Source organism: Tasmannia lanceolata, unplaced genomic scaffold (assembly GCF_043159265.1).
Source record: "Tasmannia lanceolata isolate RefF3 unplaced genomic scaffold, GAP_Taslan_0.1 ptg000012l, whole genome shotgun sequence".
Classification (NCBI taxonomy): Eukaryota; Viridiplantae; Streptophyta; class Magnoliopsida; order Canellales; family Winteraceae; genus Tasmannia; species Tasmannia lanceolata.
In genome coordinates this window covers 40964260-40986673 of record NW_027518689.1, presented here as the reverse complement: position 1 = coordinate 40986673, position 22414 = coordinate 40964260, and the positions used below count along the sequence as shown (strand labels likewise).

General features: G+C 38.7%; 1 protein-coding gene across 2 annotated transcripts in view; it reads right to left on the bottom strand.

Moving 5' to 3' along the window:
- LOC143888229 (transportin-1-like) overlaps positions 1-22414 on the bottom strand; it is a 57898-nt gene that overhangs the window by 18691 nt on the left and 16793 nt on the right. For both annotated transcript variants that reach the window (XR_013254509.1, XM_077392587.1), the window contains exons 13-18: positions 20126-20239; positions 10271-10369; positions 7071-7196; positions 6874-6948; positions 6599-6670; positions 882-992 (exon numbers count right to left, since the gene is read on the bottom strand). Coding sequence is in view for 1 of the 2 variants with exons in the window: in XM_077392587.1 (XP_077248702.1) it covers positions 882-992; positions 6599-6670; positions 6874-6948; positions 7071-7196; positions 10271-10369; positions 20126-20239 (597 nt within the window). In the remaining variant the exon portion in view is untranslated. The remainder of the gene's footprint in view (positions 1-881; positions 993-6598; positions 6671-6873; positions 6949-7070; positions 7197-10270; positions 10370-20125; positions 20240-22414) is intronic.

Genomic DNA, 22414 nt, shown 5'->3' with positions numbered 1-22414 from the left:
AGTCTCAAAAGACTCCCAATATGGCCTTACCCAAGTCACTGGCATCAAGATGCATTTTTTATGCCCACCAATGCAACAATAGGATCAGTCATTTGAATAGTGACTTAATCCTATGCTTCTTCAAACAACAAGAAAGTAACATCAAATGGTTGGCCCTAAATCAATTCACCTATTTTACAGTAAAGAAATAAATTCAAGAAAACAGAAGAGGGACAAGGGGGCCTTCCTTCAAAAATACATGATGTATATATAAATATGTGCATCATAAGTATCTACAACAATATATTAGATGTACCTACATCTTTAGAATTATATGTATCTACTACCCCAAATAACTAAAAGAGTACAAATTCATGCAAAATACAAACAAACTACACGGGCATTCATGTATGCACATCAATGGGTAAGGCATTCGTGGCCACACAAAATAGGGGTCATAAGAAAGAGGCCCTTGCGCTTGAAGATATGCCAACCGCCACCAACATCTCCCTCCCTCCCTCCCTCAGTAATTTCCCCATAAAACCCTAAACTCCAGAATGAAAAGAGACATGATGATTCGAAGGTTTGCATCTGACGAAAAAAAGGATGGCCCTATACAGAGGTTAATCTACTCTACTCTGTCTAGTTTTTTTTCTGAGTGATTAAATGTCTGATATAAATAATGCATATTTCTTCCAAAAAATTGGAAGCTAAGATTTACTAAAAGCAGTATTTGGGAGAACTGATGCAGATTGTATTGAAGCACACATCCAACCCATGATACTAACATTTTTATTGAAGCACAAATCCAACCCGATAACAATATAAATAATTTCTTCTGCAACAGTAGCATGTTTTGAAGGAATTTTACTAAACATGGCACATAAGAAACTTAAGTATACCTGTGCTATTGATGTAAAGCATTCAAGCAATGGAAACAGATCCTTATCGGAGTTAGAAAGTTGCTGCCACTTCGAGATTAGAGGTGGCATCAAAATGTCAAGATATTTCGGCTGCACAAGATCAGAATATGACAACAAATGATAACTGGTATAGGAATAAACCCAGGATGCATATGCTTTCAGTAAAAATCTTAACTTTACCCATCATGATATGTGTGTGTATATACATATCTATATATAGACTTATATGGGATTTGCTAGGCAATTTTGCAGAAAGCCATTTCATGGCTCATTTTTTTAGAAGAGAACAGCTACCTCAAAGCAGATTTTGTCTTATTCATTTAAATCATACGAGGTGGCTATTCTCTCATGAAAAAGGTGACCCGAGAAATCGCTTTTGGCGAAATTGCCTAGCAAATCCCTACTTTATATATAGAGAGAGAGAGATAGAGAGAGAGAGAGAGAGATAAGTTATCTACACAATAGCTTAAGAAACAGTGGGGGCCACATTGCTTGGGTGATCCAAAGCATTCATTTGATAGGCCCTCACATGGATAGGTGTGCCCAAAAAATCAGCTCCATAGGACCATTCTAATCATTCGAATCGTGGAGGCAAAAAATGGACAGCTTTATTATTTGCTAAAGCTGCACGTTGGTAAGGCGAGAGCTTCAATCCCGATTTCTGGTCTATTATTTTGGAGATTTACAGTGCTCATTCTATCTCAACCGGAAAAGCCAACTCATGTTTCCACAACGATCTTCTGGGCTAGATAAAGAAGTATGCCAGCTGATATAACTTTTCAACAACGAGTGATTCCATTGACCGGTACAAAGGCATCTCGACTATGGAGGCCAGGGTAGCTAGAGCATCGGCTAGGCAACAGTGGTGGGACATCCGATTGCTATGGCCATTCCTGATTCTTCTTCTAGGTATAGGGCCGAAAGAAGAAGATGGACCGTTAGGTTCAAGACCGGTAGACCGCATTAGATAAAAAAGTTGATGCTAACATTCGAGTGGGAATGGGAAACAGCGGTTTTTCTATGTAGGGTGTTCCCCCTTGACTCTCCTAACGTCGAGCAATTAATCAAAAAAAAATTATATTATTGTTTTCTTAAATTAGGTAAGGGTAAAGTGTAGGGCTTCTTAAGTTTTTTTATTTGATTTATTAAAAGTAACATGGAACACGTTCGAGTTATTGGCTAGTCCGACCCTTAGAAGCACGAAGCGGGTGCGGGTGCGGGGGCGGGGAAGCATGGGGTCTAGAAGAGTCTAAGTTTGGGAGCGCCATGGGAGCGTGTATGCAATATTTTCTTTATATATCTTTCAAAATTCAAGTACATTAAAAAATAATAGTTTCTAACCATTTTCATATGTATCTTTCAAAATTCAAGTACATCTAAAAGCTAATTTCTAACCATTTTTACCATCTTCATTGGTGTGCACTCGTTCCTCGTGCCTTCTGAAGTTGCACAAGCCTTTGTGCTTGTTCCAATTAAGTACTTTGACGAGTTGGAGGAGTTTGATGTAAGGAAGTTTGTGATGGTGGGACTTATAGAGTAATAGAAGTAGTCTGGGCGCGTCATTAGAGCGGTTCCCGTCTATATGGGGTCGCGCTCCCTGGAAGCTCCTTCTTAAGGAGCGCCGAATCGAGGTTCTGAGGTGGGAGCAGCACTTCGAGAGAAGGTTCCTGCTTCTAAGGTCCAACCCCGCAGCATTCATGAGTTGCTGGTTCAACTGTCCCTCGGAGACACGGTTGAGAAGTGCCATGCATGGTCCCCCCCCCCCCCCCCGGTCCTTTCTTTCTCTCGGTCCAGAACAATCTATTTTTGTTACCACGAGATGTATTGGCTGCTGCGGATCATTTGATCGGAATGAAATAAGGATGTCGCTTCTGAAGAGGAGGCGGAAAGCCATAGAAGAGATAGCAAGGACCAGGTGTATGAGCTCCTAAGAAAAGGAATTTGTCCATTTTTCGAGGTCTCAAAGGGCGTGGAAACACAAAAGAACTCTTGAATGGAAATTGAAAAGAGATTAGTCTTTCGTGAACTCAAAGAATAAGAAAGCATCTCGCCACTCTCATTCATAGAAAGTAGCCCTATCTAGTAAGTTCAGTTGGCAAGTCAAGCCCCCTAAACGCCCTTATTAGTATGTATTTGAAGCTAAAGTCCCTAGAAGCGAGCAACAGATACATGAAGAATCGCTAAAAGCAGAGGAGCATGATCCCACCTTCCCTTCAGAATTTGGTTAGTGAACCAGAGTAGAGGGAACGGAACATTGGCGGACGTGGCCACTTAGGGCTTAAATACTTGAGGTGGAGCTTGGAATTTTTTTTTGAGGAAGGGCGGGTGCAGATGGCTTACTTCCAAAGAATCCATTTTGGACTCGCTCAATACTAAAATCAACAATTGAAGCATCTGAGGCTGCATCAATCGAGGATACACGTCAGAAGGAATTGTCTATCTCTAAATTTCACCTTCACCGAGCGTAGGTTTATTTCAAAAATCTTTTTTCTTTGTATTACGAATAGTTGGACAATATTGGAGAGGAACGGGTGCAGATAACCCCACTCAGACGCTCATCACGAGTCTGAAAGAGCCTAATCAATCATATTTGGATGCGGCTTATGCCGCTCCTGGCTCTATCTTCTCAAACATCGCTCTTAAGTATTTGCGCGCTTCAAAGACTTTTCACTTTATTAATATAATATCAAATCTACATAAATGCAGAAGAGCAATCATAACCAGTTTTTCCATTCATTCATTCTGGAATTCGGAAACTACCAGGAATGAAATGGATTCCCTTACTCGAATAGGGGCGCCATAGTCAGCACGACAGCCCACACATGGTAGCCATGGATACTGCTGCACTAGAACGGATCCGTAAAGGATCGAACGGGCTAGATGACAGCCCTCCCTTATCTTATGGACAGGATTCCGTTGACATTTCTTCTTCGGTCCGAACCAAGGAATCCGTAAGATATGATGCAGAATGGATCTTGTTCTATCGTTGATCAGAGATTTCTATACGAAAAATACGAATCGGAGTTTGAAGAAGGGGAAGGAGAAGGAATCATAACCATAGAATACGACCCTAATCGAAATGCATACATTTGTCTCATACACTATGGCGCACCGCTTGTTACCGTTGCTGCTATGAGTCTTGTCTAGTATGCACTGAAGCAGGAATGAAAGAAGAAAGATCTCGTATACATAATGGGCTGGTTTAGATCGATCCTAACTGGATGATTATGAATTACTTCCATTTCATATAATATTTTACTAGGCGCCGGCAAACTCCGTGCTAGCAGACGCGGTAAGACCGGGGGGGGGAGCAAGTGTTCTTCAGAATGACTAGACCACCTAAGGTTCCCACAAAAAGGATGAAATGATTTTTTATTATCTCAATTGAAGTAATGAGCCTCCCAATACAATATGGGAGGTTCATTATTTCAAGTAGTCCCCGTGTTCCTCGAATGGATCTCTTAGTTGTTGCGTCTCCACTAGATCTGTTCCCGGGAGTACCCTCAAAAAGGATGAAGAAGTATGCCGACTGATATAGCTTTTCAACAACAAGTGATTACATTGACTGATATAGCTAAAGTCCCTAGAAGCGAGTGACGAGACAAGCTCACGAAGCGATCTGGGAGCGAAGCGGGTTAGTTCTATCCGTCGAGCGAGAGATGAACTGAATCATTTGTCGTCAAGTAAATATCAAAAAAATCCACGGGACGATTCATGAATTTGTAATAGATCCAGCATAGATCCGGAGATTCCCGAATAGGCCAACCTTTCAAACTGCTGCTGAATCCATGGGCAGGCAAGAGACAACCTGGCGAACTGAAACATCCTAGTAGCCAGAGTAAAAGAAAGCAAAAGCGATTCCCGTACTCGGGAACGCAGACACAGGTGGTGCATGGCTGTCGTCAACTCGTCCCGTAAGGTCTTGGGTTAAGTCCTGCAACGAGCGCAACCCTCGTGTTTGGGCTCTTTCGGGTATCCTGCTTCGTCTACTGCGTCGAGGATCTCATGGCTTGGTGCGCTCTCTTTTTGTCATCTTTATGGTCTAATCTCAATTATGGAGAAGTACTCAATAGTTAATCAAAGAGTATGCCCTGTCCATTTTTTGCCTCCACGATTCAAATGATTAGAATGGTCCTATGGAGCTGATTTTTTGGGCACACCCTATCTATGTGAGGGCCAATCAAATGAATGCATTGGATCACCCAAGCAATGTGGACCCCACTGTATTTTAAGCTATTGTGTAGGTAACTTATCTACACTAGTGTGTAGAAACTCTTTTCTTTTATATATATATATATATATATATATATATATATATATATATATATGAGGAAACGGTTCCTACACATATGTGTAGATAAGTTATCTACACACTAGCTTAAAATACGGTGGGGGCCACATTATTTGGGTGATCCAAACCATTCATTTTTAAGGCCCTCACATAGATAGGGTGTCCACAAAAAATCAGATCCATAGGATTATCCTAACCATTCGAACTGTGGAGGCAAAAAATGGACTAATTTGTGAAGGTTTAAAGACATCATTTTTACCTCCACAAATCGTAGGGTTGGGATGATCCTATGGATCTAATTTCTTGTAGACACCCTATCTATGTGAGGGCCTTTAAAATGGATGGCTTGGATCACCCAAACAATGTGGGCCCCCACTGTATTTTAAGCTAGTGTGTAGAGAACTCTCTACACATGTAGGAACTGTTCTCTCTCTCTCTCTCTCTCTCTCTCTCTCTCTCTCTCTCTCTCTCTCTCTATATATATATATATATATATATATATATATATATATATATATATATATATATATCTCTCTCTCTCTCTCTCTCTCTCTCTCTCTCTCTATATATATATATATATATATATAGAGAGAGAGAGAGAAAGAGAGAAAACGGTTTCTACACACGTGTAGATAAGTTATCTACACACTACCTTAAAATACAGCAGAGGCCCACATTATTTGGGTGATCCAAACCATTCATTTGATTGGCCCTCACATAGATAGGGTGTCCACAAAAAATCAGCTCCATAGGATCATCCTAACCCTTCGATCCGTGGAGGCAAAAAATGGATAGATTTGTGAAGGTTTATGCACGTCCATTTTACCTCCATAAATCATAGGGTTGGGATGATCCTATGGAGCTGATTTTTTGTGGACACCCAATCTATGTGAGGGCCAATCAAATGAATGGTTTGGATCACCCAAACAATATGCCCTCCACTGTATTTTAAGGTAGTGTGTAGATAACTTGTCTACACATGTGTGTAGAAACCATTTTCTCATATATATATATATATATATATATATATATATATATATATATATATATTGTGTGTGTGTGTGGGTGGGTATGGGCCGGGGGGGGGGGGGAGATTTGCTAGCGTCCATCGCAGAAGGAATTTTGTGGATGTGGATACAAAATCGGCTGAAAAGTGAGCCGGTGTGGCTGCTCTGACAAGCAACAGGCCATCCGCGAAATGCCTTCTGCGATAGACGCTAGCAAATCCCTATATATATATATATATATATATATATATATATATATATATATATATATATATATGCGCGCGCGCGTGTGTGTCGGTATGTATTTATATGTTTGTGTATATGTATATGTATGCACATGTCTGTAAGTGTGCATCTGTATACATGGGAAGCATATTCTGCAGAGCAGGAGGTAATACCTGATTAAGCTCTGCCCCAACCGCATCTGCTAGAGTACCAATAGCATCATACACAATCCGGAGGTTCCTCTTCTGGAAAAAAATTACATACAAGAGAAAGAATGAACAGAAATGAACAGAGAAATACAATAACATAAGAAGACCATGTAAACAGTATCACCATTTTAACATTTATTAGTTGGATCAATGAATTACAACTTTCATAATCATATAGTACAGTTTATCCTGAAAAAAAAAGAGTATTCAAATAAACATATGAAGAGCCAGTAGAAAACCTGATACTTCCCAAAAGCACACAAGAGGTGCTGCAGAATAATTTCCAACCGTGGTGCCAACTCTTCTGCAGCCTCCTGCAATTAAAGCAACACAAAGTTCAGTTCAACTTAAAAGTAGAGCTGTCAGGATAGCAATCAAGTTACGATTCGAAAAAAAAAAAAAAGGAAAGCCATCAAGCCATTATTGCAGAAAAAACCTCTTCAAGTGTAGCAAAAGCGGAACAAGCGGCTTCTTGCACCCGCTTGTTGGTATCTAATATTCTTCGTAGAAGACCCATAAGAACTTTATCGAATTGCTCATGACCTTTCTGATGGCCAATGCCCTACATTGGACAGATCAAACGAAATGGTACAAGACACTTCAGAAAAACAATAAAAAATACCGCATGATTTCATGATTTAACGAAAAGTGAATGATAAAACTCAAGTTCCATAGAAGTGATCAATGTCCATGCACCCTTCAGGCAATCTATAAAATGCTAAGTAGCAGCCATATCCATAGGCAAGTTCTTCCAATAACCGTGGAAGGTTACTTTTTAGGTATTGGAAAAAATTAAAGGATGGTGCATGGCTCCTTCAAACATTTGACGCCATTAATCAAATTATGGGGACCATTGTAGGACCCATATTCTAATTTTTATGTGTCAATTAGGTGTCTTTTAAGTCCCTTGAGTTAAAAGAGGGGTGCCACTGTCTTTTCCCACCAATATCACTTGGTTTCTTTGAGTTATAACTATGAGTGTTTTAAATAGCCCCCCACGCGTATTATGAAAATTTTAAGGGGGGGTGTTTTAAGTCATTAAAGTGTTTTTTAGCCGTAAAGTGTTATGTTTTGTTTAGGGTTTTAAAACTTTCTAGTTCTCTTTCTCATAAATTGTAAGCCTAAAGGCACTTTTTTTATGATGCTATAATAGAATGATGTAGATTATGATGATATTTATGCCATGGATGATGCTAGATGCTATGGATGAATGAATGGAAATCAATTTTTTCTTGCTTTCTTGAAAATCATGTGTGAAGTCTACTTTCCCAAGGTGTGAGGCCTTGAAACATTGGTGCGATGCCTTCCTATTTTTTTTTTTTGAACGGTAATTTTAATGCCTGGGGTTCCTTTGGTGTGATGCCTCCGGATTACTAGGGGGATTCTAGTACAACCCTCTTCAGGATGCAAAGCTTTGAAAATATAGGTGTGATGCCTCGGCAAGATCGGGAGTGGTTACAGGTCTGATCTTTCTTTCTAATTTCTTGCTTTAATCCTCCATATTTTCAGTTATTTAACTTTACATATAATTCTTTGATGCCTGCACCCCTTAATCTCGCCAAAAAACCCTTGCTTGCACCTTCTCAGCATGCGCTTGCAAGCTTCTAAACCTACCCTAAATCTAATACATTTTTTTTTCCAAAATCACATATTTTAGAATCTAAATTCCTAATTTTTACCCATCATTTTCATCTCTAAGGTCCTTCCATAGATCCATCCTACATAAGTTTGGTATCATCCCAAAGCAATAGGCCTTCCACCGATACACATAGTTTAAAAACTCCTCCGCGTCATCATTGACTCGCCCGAGTCAACTCCTTTTTACCTTGGTTGCGTTCGTATCCGAATCCGCATTTTTACCATACAAAGTCAATCCAAAACTCCTTTGACTCTCCTATATCAAAAAAGTGCTCAGCTACGTTAACCGGTTAATTGGTCGTGTCAACCGAGTACTCGGTCGTGTTAAGCCGAGTCAACTAGGATTTGCTTTGACCACATTTAGACCTACATCCGTGTTTTGAAACACGGATCGTACTGCATCATCAATATATTGCAAATCAAAGTTGCAAAGAAACCCTTTTTAAAGCCTGATAATCCCAGGCAGTAAAAGTTTTGGCCAATGCTATGAAGTAGAAGCACGACACAAGCAAAGGGTTGAGGATGTAATGGACCAAATGCAATCCCTCCAGGGATCATTTCATCTTTTGTGGTTTGCATTCAACCTACTACATTGTCCCACAAGAAACTATTAAATACAAGCATAGGTGTGCAATGGAAGCGATGATTCTAGTCTTCTAAACATGTGATGGGTAGGCATCTTCACATAATGACACGGATTCAACTTATAGGAAGCTATGTGCAGTGTTATGGTTATACAAAGGTCATTCTTATGATGACGGTAATCCACTAGTCCTATGGGATGTATTCACATATACGATGATGATGATTGCCTCCCCTCAATTACGAATAAGGAGGTCCATCCATACTTGCATGCGTAAGAGATCATTCAAATGGAATGGGGAAGAAGTGGACTCACGGGGTACTACTAATCGAGTCATCGAATTTTATCAATTGTTTATTAAATCGCTCTGAATTGTTTTCTAATGGTAATCCACTTGTCCGATGGGAGGTACTCACCCATATGATGACAACAACTGCCGCCCCTCAATCACGACCAAGGAGGTCCATCCATACTTGAATGGGTAGAGATCATTCAAATGAAATGATGGTAGCTAGCATTCACATAAGGATTCAAATAACTAACATGTCTCTCTCACTGGGGATACAATATTACAATGAATGACTGTGAGACTACCAGCACCCATCCCAGGAGATAAATAGATTCAATGAGAAACACTGAAAAACAAAAGATAAGCTACCAAACAAAGTGTATTGAAGGGCGGAAGCAGTAAATTATCCAGCTATAGTTTTGATTATGAATTGAGGAAGAGTTGGGTTACAGTTTTGCAATGCAACATTTTCAAATGACCTAGCAGAACAAACTTTTTTACACTTTTACAATTTGGTTTAAAAGGAATTTTGCAAAGTAAGAAACCATATTAAATTGGTTAAATAAATAATAAAGTAAATAGTGGAAAATCCTTTTTTTTAAATTGTTGTTCCTTGAAAAGCAAAAGAGCATCAGTACAGAGCAACCGAGGGAAAGGATAAGTCACATGCATATGAAGGGAAGTGGGGGAGAGATAGTTTCGCCATGGAACTGCCTTGAGCCAGCAAAAGCGCTTTGAGTGGCAAAGCATGAGATGTGCCTTGGTTGAGTGTCTCGGGAGGAAAAGTGAAGAAAATAATGCATTCCAACTCTTTTGTTATGGACAAGAGGGCGTCGTTGCTCGATCTCAATTGGTTATCAGACACGTGACTGAGTTCTCAGTTTTGGCAGTTCCACTTTTGGGCATTGGTTCACAACTGTGCTTTTAAGATGATGCTCTCTTATATGTAAGAATTTTTGCCGTTACTATTTTGTATTTTCTACTAATGCATTTTTCTTACGGGTATCACATGCTTTCACCGAATACCATCAAGCTATATGATAAGCAATAGAAAAAATACAAAGATAATAAAAGTTGGATGCTCTTTAGTAACTGGTTATAAGTTATAACAGCAAAGAATTTGTACCTGAACCACAAATTTGCTATAACGTGAAAGTGTCCAACAAGTAATACTTCGTATAAGAGGAAATTTATCATCTAAAAGTGGTATGAGGAATGCTACAATCTGCACATAAGAATATTCAACTAACGTCCATTAATCATACATATTGAAAACAAATGTTGACAACATGAACAGTATAAGCTAACAAATACAGAACAGAACCTTGAAACAATGAACTATACACAGAATTAATTATCTATGCACTCAAGCTGGAAAGAAAAACAAAGCGGAAAAAGAATCTGACAAGATCAAATCTAAGTGATCAATTAAATCCAGAAAAAAAAAATCAGAAGCAATTGAAAAATTAAAACACTAATGGATAGCCAACATTTATAAATTTCAATTTCGGTTTTGGGAGCCATAAAAAAGGAAACATTTTGGTTTCGATTGGAATTACAGAGGAAATCTTGTAAAATCACAGAAATGTATGAAAAAATATGCAAATGATAGAATTTTCAGATGAAACTTTAGAAAATGCTAGAATAAGCATAAATACATACTTGGAAACCATCACAAAAGCAAGTCAACCATCCATAATGGTTAATGACGTTAATCACATCGAACACCAAGTGACATGTGTTGTCGTGTAGTCTGACAATTCAATACATACCACATTTCAGATGTAATTCATATAAATATTTATACATAATATACACACCACATTTCACATGCAATTCATATAAATATAATTATGTCACACGTATTAATACACGTACGATTTTGGTTTTGGTATGCGTTTCAGTTTTGGTATAGTTTCGGTGGGGATGGAAACGGAAACACTTAGGTCGTTTTAGTGTCAATTTAGGAGGAAATTTAAAACCATGTGTATGACATATCAAACTATACAATAGCATAAAGAACAAGAAGAAAAAAATTGAATCAACAAATAAAAAGGTATTAAGATCATATTGACATTTCAAGAAAAAACTACAGAAAAAACATATAAAAACAAACAAGAAGATTCTGTATTAGCTATGAAGTAAACCATTTCTTGGAAGCCTTTGATAAACCGTCCTCTCCTACCAAGTCTGAAGAGGAAGGTCCCCATCCCAGGAAAAGGAAGGGTAACCAGGAATGTTCTTTCAAAGTTGGGGATATCGAGCTGCTAAAGGAGTTGTAGTATGACGAGCAAATGGCTTCGGAGGAGTTTCCCACTCCGAGGGAAATATCAATGGTGATTTTGAAAAGGCAGTGGAAACAATTCAAAAAAGATGCAAGGGACAACGTCGAAGAATTTTTTTCGTTTAACTGGGAAAAGAAATGTCAAGAATGCATATATTCCCGTCTATAAGCTCCCTCACTTTAAGAATGCTTTAGATGAGGAAAGGAATCTCTGTCGTCAGCGCTGAGAAGAGGAGAGGGAGGTAAGTCCGGTAGTGGAATCTAAGGAGTCTCGTGATTCGTTGGATATGTAAGTAAGCCAGGAGGTTCCAAAGCGCTTAGAAAAGGGGGAAGAAGTTAAAGATGAAGGAAAGTTCAGGGCGTGCAGAGGAAAGAGGTTACTTCTCTAATGAATTTGATGAAATGATGGCAAGAGGGGACGTATTTGGGATAGGCTACGACAATGACTTCGAGGCGACAAAAAAGATGTTTGTGGCTATGGCGATAAGGAATTTGAAGGAAAAAGGGAGAAACAGAATGATAAGGACACCGGGACGCGGGTTGAGGAAGGGGAGGGGGCCAAGGGTCGAGAACCCTGAAGTAACTGTTGTCCAGCCCCACTCTTGTAAATAGTTGGTTGTGTGTTTGGGTTAGGTTTCTCTTGTTTTGTGTTCTTTTGAATAGGTGGGTGTTAAGACTTTATTACTATCAGTTTTTAGAAGTTCGTTCTCAGATTAAGTGGGGTTCTAGTTGTGGAAGTGCTATCTTTTTGTATGAAAGTTAGGTTCGATAGGTTGTGGTATCTTCAGAGTGTTTCTGTAAGGACGTGATGATTGAGTTCGGTGATAGGGTGGTTGGTTAATTTACAGGGCGTTTCGTTTTTTAAGAGGATGGATTTTGTTATTCCAGAGGAAGTACATGAGCGAATGAGACGATGAAGATCTTCACCATGATTCAATATCTTTGGCCTTTTTAGGCACTGATCTTTCCTTGGAAGCTGTGAGGCATACACTTGGAAGTTGATTCCCCTTAGCTTGATAGACTTTTTGGTCATTCGCTTCAGGTGATATCCTTCCTTAGAGCCTGTACTTGTCCTCAAGAAGGTGGGAGTGAAGAAAATCTATTGGTGAATTAGGAAGTTGGCTGGGCTTTAGACCAGTATGTTCAAACTGTTAGATCTGGCTGTATGGACTAGTGCTTTTTATCATGTTTGTAATTAAGAGTAGTTTCTATTTTGTTTCATCTATAAGATCAGGAGTATGCTCTTAACCAATTATGCTATGTAAATGCAAGTTGGGACCAGAGGTCCCCCAATGTAATTCTCATAGTATAAATATATACATTTTGTCAATTTTCAAATAAAAAGAAGATTCTATATTATATCAAGAGAATGGTCGAGTCTATACTATTCTAAAAGAGAAGAGCAGGGTACCCCATTCTAAAATTTTGGACCATTCATATTTAAGTAGTATTGTTACGATAGAAAGATACACATTACTTAACAACTTTTGAGTCATATATTAAATTATTTTTTAGGGCATTCTCAACATAATGATAATACTTTGTGCCATGTAACATACCTTATAGCCTTGCATATACAAATATACGCACTTAGTTATTCGAATTAATCATTAAGATGATATGCTACGAGCCTCTTTGAAATCTTTAAAAGTTCAAAACTCTGAATTTATGAATCCAGCTGTCATGAAATTGGTTCCATTTAAGATCTCATCGAGAGGTATAAATGACACCCCAATGGTCTTGCCATTCACTTCCTTGCTATGATTTGTGAACACGGACACGGACACGAATGTCGCGTGTAGACACGGACACCGAGTGTCGGACACGGCGAACCCCCAAAATTTAGAAACGGGGACACAGCTAAAATTCAAAGTATATATATATAAGAGACAAGCGTTCCTACGCTGCAACGCAATTACGCTCCCTGCGCTTTAATAGTTTATAAAGCCTCCCATTCGTCACTTCTTGTGGACCCGCTATACGTTTCAAAGGGGGGCCTGCTATACGAACCAAAGTTGCCAGAGCAGGAATCGAAACGGGAATCGAAGGCTCCCAGGGAAGAATCCTACTCAAGGTTGCCAGAGCGGGAATCGAAGGCTCCCAGGGAAGAATCCTACTCAAGGTTGCCAGGGAATCGAAGGCTCCCAGGGAAGAATCATGCTTCCTTGATACGAACTAATAGGAAATGTTATAAACCACTAAAGCACAGGGAACGTAACTGCGCTGCAGCACAGCGCTTTTATCTATCTATAATTACTGATTACTATCGTAATTTGTAACAACATAAATATGATATTCATTTTAACAAACTAATAAATCTTAGAATTAATCAACTATAATCTAAAACAAAAATGAGATGAACAAATAATAACATATTCATCAATTTAATCTAGTTTTCTTCCATCCCAAATATACAACAAGAAAGGGAGACCAATATGATACAATGAGTATAGTATTGGAATAAGAGTTTGTTTAGGGTTTTAGGTTAATAGGAGGGGGATATAGCAGCAAATATTAGTTAAAAAGGAGCTAAAAGAAGACTTAATAATAAAAGAGGAAAATACAATATTCAATAATAAAACTGAATGTCACACTTGACAGGGTACAAAAATGTGTCCACCTGCCCACATTAAGTCTAACACTTATAGCAATACCTTTAAAAGTGTCCAAAGAAGTGTCGACATGTGTGGACACGCGTGTCATGTCGGACACGGGAGGACATTGGTGTCGGCAATAAATTCAAAGTGTCAGTTAAATCATAGTTTTCTTGATGAGGAAAACCAGATTCGCCTGGAACTGGCCTTCGCATTGAAAGGGGAAAGAGCTGTGTTCAGCGTGCAAGAATATAGAGTGCCCGATCCTAGTTGATTTCGCATGAATTTCTTTCAAGATTGCTGCGATCTCGTCCAAGATAACCTAATGGGGGTCTTCCATGACCGTAGCATGGGTGTTCTGTGTTCGGATGGATGGAAAATGTAGGGTTCTTCTTTATCACGATTACTAGGAAGGATTGTGTGGACTCTTTAAAGCACTTCATGACTATTAATCTTACTGGCAGCATGTAAATGATCAGGGCCAAAGTCCTTGCCTCTAGGGTCAACAAGGTTCTAGGGATGGTTACAGATAAATTTTAGGGTGGTTTAATATCAGGGAGACAGATTATGTGTGATGCCTTAATTGCTCATGAGTACTTGGGGCTTGGGGTGTGCGTTTGGGGCAGGGAAGGGAGGGATTACCCATTTTAAGTTAAACATGGAGAAGGCATATGATAGGGGTGGCTGGGAGTTTCTGGACTATTTGCTTAGTATAATGGGGTTTGGGTCTACATGATGACGGTGGATGAGATTGTCTCGTGGCGCTTGGTTCTCTACTCTTTTTTCTTACACTTGCAATTTCATCCATTAAAAATATGTGCACTTTGAAACAAGGATATGATAATAAGCATTCTTACTGAAATTTGAATCCCAGTTCGTTTCAGTTCTCTTGAGGGTCTGTTTGGATGCAGATAGTTACCGTGTAGATTAGTGGTAAAAGTAGTCAATAGGGAGGAGACAAACATTTGTAATGTTTGATGAACCTAGGATTTACTTGGTAGTGCTAAGTAGTGTTAGGTTGCCAATCTCGTAAGAGTAATGGGAGGGGGTGTCATTACCAATATATAGAAAGAGAAGAGAGAGGGGGGAGAGTGAGAGAAAAGGCAAATTTCTACTTGAAGAATTCCACCATTTTGGAGAAATGGGGCATGGAAGATATAAGGAGAGAATATGGGTGCCACGTCACCCGACAAGCAATAATTTACCTATGATTCATGTTTGGTAGTCTCCAAGAATTGTGATTTTAATTGGCAAACAAACACCAAAAAGTTACCAAAAAGTTACCAAAAAGTGAATTTTTTTGCCTGGATTATCCTTGAAGATGCCAGGCATGCGGCAACCAAACATACCCTAGAGTTTCCAGTAAAGCAGGCTGACTGGTATGTGCCCTGTTACAGACCAATAGTATACAAAGGCAAATGAAAAATCAGGGCCTCAAAAGGGTTGAAAAGTCCAACATGACACTAATGAGAACACAGTAAAAGCAGTGAAGCATGACAACAAGTTGAAATTTACAATTTTCCATATATCTTCTCTTTGGTGCCTAGACAAAAATGAATACATTTGGAAAAATATAAGGCAAATCCAACCTATGGAAAGCATGAAGGCGAGAAGGATTAAAGAAAATACATCCTTCCAATAAATGAGTTTACTGTAAATTCCGATGGCTGCACCTTGTAACTGATCTCATCATGGTCCATAGGGAAAAACTTAGAACCCATGAAAGAAAAATCCTGAAATTAAGAGAAAACGGCATTGATCTTGGACTTCTGATCTTCTGTTAGTGAACTGGGGAACAATACCTCAAATGCAATGTACAAAACGACTTTCTTCGTGCTAAAATGCAAAGGCATCCCCTCCCCTTTGAACCTTCTCACTTCTTTGGGATTAGTAATTCCCTTTGTGCTTGGTTCTTTACTCTCGTAAATGGCACTTTGAAAGGTTTATTCAGAAGTTGTAGGGGCCGCGGCATGGGAATCCCCTTACCACATTGCTATTTACGATTATGGTGGAAACTTTAGTAGGATGTTGGTCAAGGTAAGTAGTGGTGGCTTCAGAAGTTGTAGGGGTCCGCAGCATGGGAATCCCCTTACCCCTTTGCTATTTTTTATTATGGAGGAGACTTTAGTAGGGTGTTGGTCAAGGTAAGTAGTGGTGACTGTATTGATGGTGGGTTTCAGAGTGGATTCAACTGAGATACAAATTTTGTATCAGTAGAGTCTAGATGATATCATCATTTCTTTGTGGCTCCTCCAAACACAAGTTTGCAATCTGAAAATTGTTCTAAGATGTTGATTAAGCTTCTAGTAGCCAAAGGATTAATCTGTCCTAATAAATAGTAAAGGGTATCCAAATCAGTAGTAATGGGTATTAACATTGAGGAGATAAGTTGGAGAAAATTGCAAAGATTATTGGATCTGGCATAGCAAAGCTATTGAATTACCACTTTCGGCTCCCTCAATGTGTTGGCAGGACATCTAAATTGCTTCGAGATACTATTGTTGAAGGATTTGATAAAAAAAAGTTGTGCTCGTGGGAAAAAAGATTGCTCTCTTGGTGGTAGGATTGCTTTGACAAAATCAATCATAGCCAATACGTCGATCTATTCTATGACTTTGTTCCGGTGCTCAGCATGTGTTCTCAATCAACTAGATGGACTCCAAAAGATTTTTTTGTGAACTGATAAGTATGTCGAAAATATCATTTTCTTGATAAGGACTCTTTGTAAGGCAACATAGAAGGATTGGGAATAAAACAACTGAGGATTATGAACACAAATTTGCTTGCAATATGGTGGTTGAGACTTGGAGAATGTTGAAGATTAAGAAGAGGAGAGAAAGATTGTGAGTAGGAGATAGCTCCCCCGCACTTATGCATTTATATAAAGAGAGAAAGATACAAAGAAAAAATTTCCCTTAGGCATATTACATACTTCTAAGTTCTAACACTCCCCCTCAAGCTGGAATGTATATATTATGCATTCCTAGTTTGTTACAAATATCACTTAATTTAGCCTTGCTCAAGGGTTTTGGTGAAAGCATCAGCTATCTGATCTGCTGACCAAGTGAAAGTAGTGTATATCTCTCCCTGTTGAATTTTATGTTGTATGAAATGGCATCTATGTGTTTGGTACGCTCATGAAAGATTGGATTGTAGCAATGTGAATGGCAGTCTGCAATACAACTGAATTGGTGATGATGATGAGAATCCAATCTCAGATAAAAAGGAATGCAGCCAGATAAGCTCATTGCTAGTATGTGACATGGCTCGGTATTGGGCTGCAGCACTCGACTCGGCTATAACTTGCTTGTTACTTCACCAGGACAATAAGTTTCCTCCCACAAAGGTACAATACCCAGTCGTGGATCGTCTATCTGTTGGTGAACCTGCCCAGTCAGAATCAAAAACCCTTCTAACTTCTTTCTTTTTTTTTAAATGGAAAAACCTTCTAACTTCTTATGCCTGTGTCTTTTGAAAAGCAGTCCTTTCCATGAAGTGCCTTTCAAATATCGAAGAATCTAAATCACAGTTGCCCAGTGGGATGTACGAGGAGCACTCATGAACTAGCTAACAACCCCCACTGCATAAGAAATATCAGGGCGAGTGACTATAAGGCATATGAGCTTCCCAACTAGCCTTCAGTATCTGCCAGGGTCATGTAACAAGTCGCCCTCTTCTGGGACGAGTTTTGTATTTGAGTACATGGGAGTAGCAGATGGTTTCATACCCAAAGACCTTGTCTCATCCAATATATCTAATACATACTTCCACTGTGAGAGAGAGAGACTAGTACCCGAGTAAGCTACCTCAATCCCCAAAAAATATCGAAGACGTCCAAGGTCTTTTGTGGAGAATTCCTTTTGCAGAAAGACCTTCAACATCTGTATGCCAACTATGTCACTCCCTGTGATGATAATGTCATCCACGTAGACTATGAGAAGGGCATGGCCAGTGACTAAACATTGAGTGGTCAACAGCACATTGCTGCATGTCGTATCGCATGATACCATCATTGAACTTCCCAAACCAAGCTCGAGAAGATTGTTTGGGACCATATAATGATTTGTGAAGCCGGCATACTGAGGAGGACATCTCCCCCTGAGCAACATACCAAGGAGATTGCTCTATATACATCTCCTCAACCAAGTCTCCATGTAGGAAGGCATTTGGCATCCAGCTGATATAATGGCCACTCATTGTTAACGGCGAGAGAAATAAGCACACGGACAGAGGGGATCTTGGCAACGGGAGAAAAGGTCTCGGTGTAGTCCACCCCGGAAGTCAGAGTATACCCTTTAGCAGCCAGACAGACCTTAAGGCGCTCAACCATCCCATCAGCAAAATTTGTCTCATAGTTTCGTGTCGCTCCTCCCAGGAAATGATTTTTGGCTCCCCCAAATGCACTGGCATTCCCTTGAGCTGCTCTCTCATCATGCTGATGCAATTTTTTTCAGCTTAGTCACTTGATGGACCACAATTTTTATCTTTTTATGATCCAAGCACATTTTTAGAGTCGAAAACCCTTCCACGGTGTCCAACCAATCAATAAAATTTTCAGGTAATTGTATCTCCTCAAAATTGGGGATATCAACCTTATATCGAAATCCGCAAGCCCCTTTCCACGAATTGAGCAAATCAAGGGCTTCCATTTCTCATGTAGCAAAATATCAGCCTGAACTATTCTTTGATACCAATTGATGCAGTCCAGACAAGGGTTTCACATGCTAAATCTGTCCAAGATGTTTGTCGAAACATATCTAAACAATCACCATTTAGATAATATATTAGAAGTTGATTAGGGTATAAAACAATCTCCCAAACTACCCAAAGAACAGATCTAGGGCAGAAAATAAGAGATTTGAGCAAGAAAATATTCACAAGAATAACTACCGAAATAACATATCAAGGGCAAAAAATAAGAGATTAAGTGAGAAAAAATTCACATGAACATCAAAACAGGACCCTAACCTAGAAAAGATGGAAGAGAGAAGAGAATCACATACTAGAAAGAGAATCTCCAAAATCCAGTAAAGCTCCAATCGAAACCCACATTCTGGAGAAGAAAACTACGAGGAGGGCTCTCTCACTCTTCAAAATGAAGTAGAATATTAAAAACTAAAAAATGTGGATCTTGATTCCCCTTATACAGCTTGCACAAATCTGAGTGAAACGACACAATTACCACTCATTTAGGCCCCCCTACTTCCATAAACTAACACCATTTTTTTATTTTTTTTTGCCAATGAAAATAACAAAATAAGATAAAAGTCCAACAAAACTCAAAGAAAATAAAGTTTCGTGTATTGCTATTCAGGGGACAGGCGTGGCATTATCCTCTTAACACCCCCCCACCCCACCCCCATCTCCCCCCCCCCCCCCCCCCCCAACCCTCCTCCTCCTTGCAAGCCAACCTTGGATCGTGGCCCACACATGCACAAAAGAATCATAAGGTACCTGAAGGGAACATTTCATTACGGACTTCTGTATCCTACTACAAACAGATCTGGTTCAGATGGATTTGGTAATGCAGACGACAACAATTGAACCTTTAAGAATTTTCAAACATATAAACATAGAAGAGTCCTGAACTCCAATCCTGGATATTAATCAACACTTCACAATATCGAACCAACAAGCTGAAGACCTCCATATTAGGGATCCTAGGGTCAGCTCTAGTACCATAGAAACACAATTTGAGTCCCAAAATTGATCAAAATCATCAAATTGTATTTCAGCAGGCCTGATAATGGTCAAAATTTAGTTACATCACAGAAAAACATCAGCTAACGATGTTTTCATGTTGATCATTTGGGGTCAATGTGACAATGCCACATGAACTGGATGAAAGCCAGTCTTAAATGACATTAATGATCTTTCCTTATTGCAACAAAAAAAAAATCGTAGCAAAGCAAATTATTAAACAAGCCAAGCATTTTATTTTATTTTAAAAAAAAAACTAGTAGTTTGAAATGAATTTGGACAAAGTAAAACCAAGAGGCATTTAAATTGCATATTATTGGTGCATTTCCATTCAACTATAAAGACGTGGAAAATTTAAAAGTATGCTTATTATGAGTGGCAAATTTAAGCATCAGAGGAATACCTCTGGCAAATGAGGGTAGAGGCCATTAATACAGCCCTCAGCTATGGCACCAAATGCTAAAACCGCAGCTTCCCTTTCCTTCCAGGCAATTTCATCCGTAGTGGCTAGCTGGGACTGCAGAAATTGAAACGAATTAGAAACAAGCGACTGGCAAGAAATTTGTAATAAACATGAAATCGCTTTAAATTTTGGTTCAGTTGTAGAGTTCAGTTGTAGAATGGCCAATCCATTAGACATAACTTTAACAATATTCAAATATTTCAATAGAAACCATTCAAAAAAAATACTTCAATGGTCAACAATTAAACAGCGCATCTTTGTCCCAAAATAAATAGCTTTAAAATTTTGTCCAATTGAGGGACAGCAAAGCCAGTTAAAAATATTTATAATTATATTAAGATAGTTAAATGTGGGGAGATCGGCTAACAATGATGCATATAGGCTAGCATGAGGGGGGTCGGAGGGACAGGATGGCGGTTTTTTCCTTTCTTCCTCCTTGAGGGATCTTATTTTTTCCGGAGTATTCCCTTCTGCTTTCTTTCATTTGCTCCCTTTGTGTTCGCTGATTAACTATAATTCAAAAAAAAAAAAAGGGAAGTTGTTAAAATAGCAGTTTCTCTCTCTTTCGACCAGATTGTTGTTAAAACCATGGTTTTAAATTTTGGCTGAAATACCGAAATTTCAGATTTCGGTTGGGAACAAAACCGAAATCATCAAAATCCGAAATTTCGGCCAGAATCCCAAATTTTGGTTTTGGTAATTTCTGCCGAAATTTCAGGAAAATGTGTTTTTTTTAAGTCTTTTTCCAAAATTTTGACCGAAATTATTGATGAAATTTGCTTCTTTTTTTACCGAATTTTATTTTGGCTGAAATTTCAGTTTCGGCAATGTCCGAAACCGAAACCAAAATTTAAATCCTTGGTTAAAACACCCTCTAATACATGGTTTTCCATCTACTTGAGCAGTAATAGGATCGGCTGATAAGTTCTAACTAAATTCTTAATTTTCAACCAACAAATTCGATCACTAAGAACACCTTCACTCCATGTGATTATCTAAAAAGCAGATTCAAATAAAATCAATCTATAGAATAGTGTCCACATAGGTTGTAGGCATAGTTTGATGATTCGGTATTGGAGGTGTCCTGAACACATCAAATATCGATGATGAATCACCAAATGTCACATATGACTCGCCAATACACCCATGACACTTACGTGCACCCATAAAAATTCAACAAACACTCACAAAAATAAAAAGTGAAATTACAGTAAAGATTACAAACAAGCATATAATATACACTCAATTGTATTGACATAACCAAGTCCTCATTGGATGAATCTTACCTGATAGATAACCTGTTGATTTCAACTAGTTCCATAATTTTACTGTATTAAGACAGCCATGATTCGATGATCTAAATTTAGAACGATGTATCATTCAATGAATCTGAAAACTATTTTGAAGAAAATTTGGGAAAAAAAAAGTGACGAAAAAAGATGAAATACTGTAAGAAAAAATAGATCAAGCACATCCATGCATAGATCTAGCCAAATAACACACCTCTAACATAGATCTACCCATATTTACTCATTTTTTTAACGGCTACCCATATTTAATCATTAGAAACCAAATTATTTAAAAAAAATTACGTGTGCACATCAAAATTGGAAATCACCAAAATCCAACATTTCAATGCTTCTATCCATCCAATGAAGGGTAGATAATACAACAATGTTTCTTCTTCAATAATTTTCAAATAGTGTCAACAATATACTCGTCACACTTTTTACAACTTTGAAGCACAAAAAAGGAAAAGGAAAAGGAAACAAAGGGAGGAAATTGGGTTTTGTAATTCATGTTTGCATGCACCCTGCCCATTCAAGAAACCTGTGATATGCATGTCGCTTGATGGTGTGTATTAGAAAGTATCTTGTGATATGCAAGATGTCTGGGATGGAGCAGAATAAATAAAGAATACCAGAGGAGATAAGATACACCTATGTATCAGGTCTCAGATACTAAAGACTATCTGAGTTGACAACATAATCATGGTTGTTGAAGGTTTCATGGATCATGTTGGTTTCATAACACTCTAAATTGAGTTCATTGAGGAAACTATTAGTGAATGGATTGACAACGGCAAGTCTTGTATTTGTGGGATCAATATTAATGGTCATGAGTTTATTAGTTTGGCTATCATCCTCGGAATAGAGGTTGCCTCTCTCCCAATTAAATATCTGATGTGATGCAGGACTAATTAGGGAAGATGATAGAATGGAAAGTTGA